The 7219-nt window shown below is 28.5% G+C and overlaps 1 protein-coding gene across 3 annotated transcripts in view; it reads right to left on the bottom strand.

The window, feature by feature from the left end:
- Positions 1 to 262: 262 nt before the first annotated feature.
- LOC108004303 (leishmanolysin-like peptidase) overlaps positions 263 to 7219 on the bottom strand; it is a 93946-nt gene continuing 86989 nt past the window's right edge. For 2 of the 3 annotated variants that reach the window (XM_028669975.2, XM_028663973.2), the window contains exons 12-15: positions 6724 to 6883; positions 6252 to 6418; positions 6015 to 6134; positions 263 to 5768 (exon numbers count right to left, since the gene is read on the bottom strand). In XM_028669975.2, coding sequence (XP_028525776.1) covers positions 5610 to 5768; positions 6015 to 6134; positions 6252 to 6418; positions 6724 to 6883 — 606 coding nt within the window. In that variant the 3' untranslated portion in view covers positions 263 to 5609. The remainder of the gene's footprint in view (positions 5769 to 6014; positions 6135 to 6251; positions 6419 to 6723; positions 6884 to 7219) is intronic. The other variant, XM_062087187.1, reaches the window with a different exon arrangement.

Below are 7219 nucleotides of genomic sequence, written 5' to 3'. Positions count from 1 at the left end.
ATATTTTTTATTATAATATGTTGCTCGCCTCCCCCCCCCCTCCTCCCCTTCGCCTCTTCTTTTACTGAAAGTCATCGAATATTCATTTATTATAACGATATAGAACGTATAGACGGTATTCGATGTTCTTTTCCAAATAATTGAAAGAATCGGATGATTATAAATGTAGGCTGTTCAATATTAAAAAAAAAACTTTATTATATCCGATATTATCCGATGTATAACTTTTAAATTTTTAATTGATGTGGTAATGAGAAGAGGCTTCTCTTTACATTTTGTACAATATTATTTATTTACAAGAATAAGTTTATACAATTTACAAAACGATTTATACAATATAATAGATGGATAGATTTGTTTTTACATCGGCACGTGTTCACAGCGGCAACGAACGTCAGGAACGATTGACAGCTATTTCCGTTTAATTGATATCCCCGGATATACGATTTTTCTTGGAAATTTTCTAGCATATCGAATAAGGCTTTGAAATTTCTTATTCTTATTCTTAGCGGCTGTCAAATAGTTTCGACAATTTCATGCTGTGATTGTTATTTTTAACTAATAATATTATAATTTATTATTATTTTATTATTAAATTATTGTAACTTAATATAAAATTATCAAATTGTATATAATAATTAATATAATAAATAAATTAATTAATAGATATTATTGTACATAACGATATACATTACTATTGATCTAAATTCTACAAATTTATATATTATTTTGCCATATTTTGTTCTTCGTGAGAAGCGAAGGAAAATATTTGACAATAGTATTTCATACGATAAATATATAAAAATTTTTTATAAATTTCTTTTTTCTCGGAATGTTATTTTAATCCATATTTTACGTATCTATATATCGTTTTTTCTATAAGAATATTTGAAAATATTTTCGTACAAATAATTGTACAATAACTATCTATAAGTACGCAAATATGGATTAAATATAACAAATTCGATAAAAATATTTAATAACGAATTTTTAATGATAAATGTATCAAATTGTATTTTCCATGAATATATTCTTAATTAATTAAACATAATAACGATCGATAGTAATATAATTGAAAATTTGCTTAAATTGCGTTGAAAATATTAGACCCTGAGAATGGTCTTAAAATATAGGTTATCGTTATATGAACAGAAGATTTCGTTACTTATAATAATAAATGGCATTTTATTACGTTGATACGTCGAATAAAGCTTTATCACTTGGAATTATATCCGATTTAAATGCAGCAATAGATTTTTAATTCAATTTTCTGCGATGACAAATATTCTATCGTCCATCGACATTTAGATCGAATCGGATAAATAGTTTGAATTCGCAAATTGATAAAAAAACAAAAAAGTTTTTCTTTCTATAATTCAAAATATAATTTTCTATGTTCGTATATATTTTTTATGATTACATTTTGCTGATTAAGAAACTTTCGATCGATAAAATGATGTCGAATTCAAAATTTTAAATTACATTTTCTATCCGCATAAACGCCACCTCGATAATTTAATTTTTCGAGATATTAACATATTATTAGATTTCTTAAACTACTAAGGATTCTTAACGCGATTTAAACATTATATTCTTATATTTATAAATCACTTTAATCTTTTAAATCTTTCATTATTAATTATTTCATATTTTACATATTGATAATTATATAATTTTGAATTTTTGAAATTTTGTACCTAATGGAATGTTAAAAAATTATGTGTACAAAATGTTTATATTTCGTGTATAAATATAATGAAAAAAAAGAAACAAAAAAAAAAACAAGAGATTTCATATAATTATTTCATTTACACGAGCGATAATAGAAATTACATCACGCATGAAATACGTAATACGTATTCTTCTTACGTTCATAAAAGTTTTCTACATTGTCTTATTTATTATTATTATTTCGTCTTAATATTTACATCTTATTCTCTGATATTTATTTCCAAGAAATAATCACTTATCATCCATACTTTGATCCATACTCGTGTTACACGCACTTTTAAAACAATTCCACTTCTATTTTCAAGATGTTCCCATTTTTTGCCGATTTCTTATAATATTCTTATATTTTTTATAGATATGATATCATAATCTATTAAAATTGCATTATAAAAGCAAATTCATGTTATATTTCGTTAATCTCGTAGAAAAATTAACTCTTCCTTCTTTCATCGCACAATTCTTCGTGAAGCAAGTTCGAACGCGTTTGTTTTTAAGAAATAAACAATAAATATAGATGTTCAATATCAATGATCGAACTACATACAATTTTATAATTTTATAATATTCGTTTATAATAATTCAATGTTTTCATATTTATAAATATTTCCGAGGTGACAATGAAAAATTGTTGCCAATAGTTTTAATCATTATATAATCATTAAATAGTTTTAATCCTTATTCATATTTTGAAATAAAAAAAATATATCGTAATAAATTTTGAAATTTCGCGATGCGGATTATTCTATTTCTTAGAAAAAAAATTTAGAAATTTAATTTGTTATGTTTAGAAAATAAAATTATGACTATAATATCATGTGATTTTTGAAATTTCGTATATCTTTTTTTTTATATGTATTTGTAGAAATAAATATATTTGAAAATACTTGAAATATATCAACGAGAATTACTGTACGTATATAAAAGTTATATTGAATGTTGAATTGTAACTTGTAAGAATTTTCAAATGATAGATGAATAAGGATTATTCGTAATCGTAAAATATTATACGTATTTAATTGATAACTAAAATTGTTATTTAAACAAAAAATAGATAATATTGGCACTCGTACATATACATATTTTGATATATATATTTTCTATATATATATAACGATTCATCGCGGTTCACTACTAATCAACAATAAAAATGATTTATTCATAAAGCAAGATTCTTATATAACTAGAAAAATAATTAAAAATATAAAAGAAAAGCGATATTTATAAAAGATAATAATAATAAAATGGGCGGCACAATTATTATAGGTAATTATATATCATTACATATTTGAAATACTTGAAATATATCAACGAGAATTACTGTATATGCAGGATGATCCATTTTATCCATCATATATTTATTTGAGAACATATAAAATAAATTTAAAGAAATTGTATTTACAAATTTGATTTTTAAAAAAATTTTAATAATTTTTACGATAGAAAAAAAGGAACCATACAACATATGTGTATGAATATTTTAAAATATCATTGAAATATCATTTATTATATAGATATTGCATCATATGTTATATTTTTTCCCTGTCTCTACATACATTGTCGTCTTATATTTTAAAAGTAAAAGACACACGCGACCCCCCTTTTTTCCTCTTAAATATATCAGATAATGGTACGAAGCGTATTTAACCCTGCTGTACTCTTTGTATCTTTCTTTAGCAACAATATCGAAGGATTCATCGACTATATACAAGTTATGGCAGTCCAATATTATCCAATATGATCGGCTGATACTGTGAAATTTTTCTAAAGAGGTATAGCGTTCGTTGAACAGATACGAGCCGATAAAATGGGCGATGGAGATTAATATGTTCACGTTGGTATCCGAGAATGAAGGCCTATACCAATGTCTCTGAAGGGGAGAACCGTGGAGCAGGAGCCTAAGGGAAATATATCGAGATCACGAGTTGTAAGATCGAGTAAGAGGACACGCGAACTATCCGGATATCCAAAATGAGTCGTGAGAAGGGTGAAACTTGAATGGGCCTAAAAATAAAAAATGAGTGTAGATATGTTACGAAATAATAGCGTATTTTGTTGGATGTGGAAATATCTAGATGAAAGATATCTATACTCGAGTGGAGGGGTAATTTTGCCTGATATGTGTTTGCGAAAGAAGCAAAAATTTTGGATACTAGAGAGAGAGGAAACGATAGAATATTCTAACAATAGAATAGAACGGCAAACATTGCGATATGTGTATGTATCGAAGACGAGAGCGAGGAAGATGTTCTACCGAACCGAGAAATTAATAAACATCCGTATTTATTTTTGTTGTATAATAATTATTAACTGTATTATTACTTGCATTACCTGAAGGAAGGAAAGGAAAAATATTTTCCTCGATGACGATCGATCATCGCGGTAATTTGCCGATAAACGCAAATATGACGTCGATACAGCGATCGAGCGGATATTAACACAAACATCGAGAGAAGCTTTTTCTATATATACGATAACCTACTTCCTTAAAGGAAGTATCAACTGACTCGAGATAAACATAGCTATAAACAGGAAGTGACATGCGACGATATGCATCGATAGAATGATATAGAAACACGGATAATATCGAGATATATATATTCGGTATTCTTCCGAGTGATAACAAGGCGGAAAGAAAATTGAATGGTAATTGAAATTTGTGTAATAGATTTTCTTATCACATCAAATGATGAATTGAAAGAGAAGATATTAAAGAAGAATTATTCAAATACGATTTTATCAATAAAAAGCCAGATATATTAGTCCTAATTAATTGATTGTCTTTTAATGACATAATAATAAAACTTTAAATAAAACTAATAATGAAATTATCGATTACTTAGATCTGAGAAATTGATCAATTTATAATTATTTCCAAACTAATATTTCTGCGATTTAAGGGAAGCGTACGAGGAGGAATTTTTTAACGAATATATCGAATTCGTTTTAGGCCTTGGTGAATCCCCCATTGGAACAGATGGAAGTGCATAATTTGTTTAAACCCCCCTCCCCTCTCTCCTCCTCAACAATAAAAAAAAAAAGAAAGTGAAAGAAAGGAAACAGATCGCGTTTTACGAGTAGAGATCGGACAAGTCAAGTGGACAGTGTCGTCATAGTGGTCATTCGAAGCAGTGGTTAATGGATTGAAAACTCTGGTTCGGGAGGAAATACATGGGATGCACAACTCAGAAGGAGGTAAGATTGGAGAAAGCCAGTGAACCGAAAAATGAACTATTTGCTAACTGTAGTGAAGATGGGATTGAGTACATTGTTGACGAGGGAAGGGAAAGGGGGAGAGAAGGAGGGTAACGAGGCAATCGACAAAGTAGGCAGACGCGATGATCAAGATGGCCCTCGGTCTTGAGCGGATCCACCTATTGTGGATACAGATACACACCAGAATACGATTTACGGAAAATAGATATTATCGCCATTTTATAAACCATCGAGACTGTAGCCTTTTTAACCTTACGAGTACGAACAGGGGACCGAGCATTAACCATGGTAAATAGGATATATTGCCTGTCTCTTTTTCCAGAGACTTTAACAAAAACAAAATGCAAAATATGAAATATGAGTTTAAAGTTATCTTTAAACTCGTATTTTGCGTATCTTTATATTTGCTGATATATAAAATTGTGTTAAGAAAATATTTTTTACACGATAAATGGTGAAAATGGAATTGTCACCTCGGTTCAGATACGAATCATATCGCGAAACGTCTCACGTACGTGGTTTCAAAGATATTCCCGTGAGCATTAAGCTAGTATTTACGTACGTATCGTAATTCAAAAATGCGAATTCAGACGTTTCAACGATTATTGTAATTTGTCAACCTAGTTTTAATATCAATGAAAATATTACCTAGGTTCCACGACATATCATCTAAAAACAAAGAAATAAATTAAAGTAAGGAATGGTAAGGATAAATTTGTAAATTTTGCCGCGGATGCACAATACAAATTGTCTCTGTGATAAAACGTTGACGGTGGATGTTCATCTCCCGGCTTGCAATATTCGTGTTTCTCTTTTAATTCCGCCTGTAACAGAAAAATAAACAAGAATGAAACGAACTAAGAATTTAGACTATTACATACGTGGCGCGAATAAAGACGCATGGAAAGACGAGATTCTTTCTCTCGTGTATTTATTTTATTTCTCAATTTTGTTTCGTCAATGCAGTCTTTGTTATGGAAGATATTTTTATAAATCGTATTAATTTATATTATCGTGATGTATCCGATATATTTGTAAATTAAATTATATCAAATAATATTTATTCTCACCTGACAAATGTCTCTACATGGAGGGCAAATTAGAGCTCCTTTATGAAGCCAGTCATTTTGTATTATTCTGATTGCGATTTCTTGGCCAGCATGATAACACGTGTACGTGTAATTTGCGACCTAAAAAAATCAGATATATCGAAATTTATACAATAGGCTATGCCAAAGAAAACGAAAACGAATTAATAAACGTGTTAATAATAAAGAAGATTGTAAAACGGTTTTTCTGATACTGACTATAATATGTAATCTACCAACTTCACATTTATATCGATAACATCCGGAACCCCAATGTTGCCATTGCCTAGCTTGTTTACACGTTCTTTCTTCCCACATTTGATTCGTATGATCAAAGCATCTCGAATGTGGACCGTATTTTTCTAAAGCAAAATTTTTGTCCGGATCTGTTGACAGAAAACAATCTGATTAACAAGTTATCGTTTTATTCGCTACTTTGATACAAAAATTATATCAATTATATTACTAAGGTGTAAAAAATAAAAAATAAATAGTTTAACTAATATCAGTGTATTTTCTTTGAATTAAAAAGTATTAAAAAAAATATCAAAGTTATTTCTTTTTCTAAGCGAGAGATATGAATTATTATTAAGTAAAATGTCGTTGGTTTAAATAAAAAATAACTATTTATCATGGGATAAAATAGATTATTGGATGATACAGTTATTAATAAGAGCGTTAAGAGACTTACGAGGATTGTTCTCTTCATAGAGACAATGGGAGCCTCTAACTACTATATTTCGAGCTCTCCACGTAAATTCTTGAATGTATGGACAATAATCCGCTAGAGATACCGAACCACCGTAGTATTGTTCCTCTCCAGCTGGCACGTGAGGTATAAAGTCAAAATTCTAAGATTCGAAACATCGGTATGATAATTAGGTTTTTATGTAAATACATATTTTTTTTTATATTATCTACGTTTTGCATATATTTTACGTATAAATGACATAAATATAGAATATCGAGTTACACGTGCGCAAAAATTTAACGAGCGATTCTCGATTTAAAGCAAAATAAGAAATTGCTGATATCGACGATTAAAAATCGACAAGAATATCCATAAGATATTCTAAAGAAGCAGAAAGTGTGTAATAATAACGGACGAAAAAATTTTTTATTTATTCATTTCGGACGAATGAAAAAAAAAAAGAAAAGAAAAAAATATTCTCTATATAGTTAAACTA

Source organism: Apis cerana, linkage group LG1, assembly GCF_029169275.1.
Source record: "Apis cerana isolate GH-2021 linkage group LG1, AcerK_1.0, whole genome shotgun sequence".
NCBI lineage: Eukaryota > Metazoa > Arthropoda > Insecta > Hymenoptera > Apidae > Apis > Apis cerana.
Note: the sequence above shows the minus strand (reverse complement) of the source record. Positions and strands in the feature narration are given on the sequence as shown.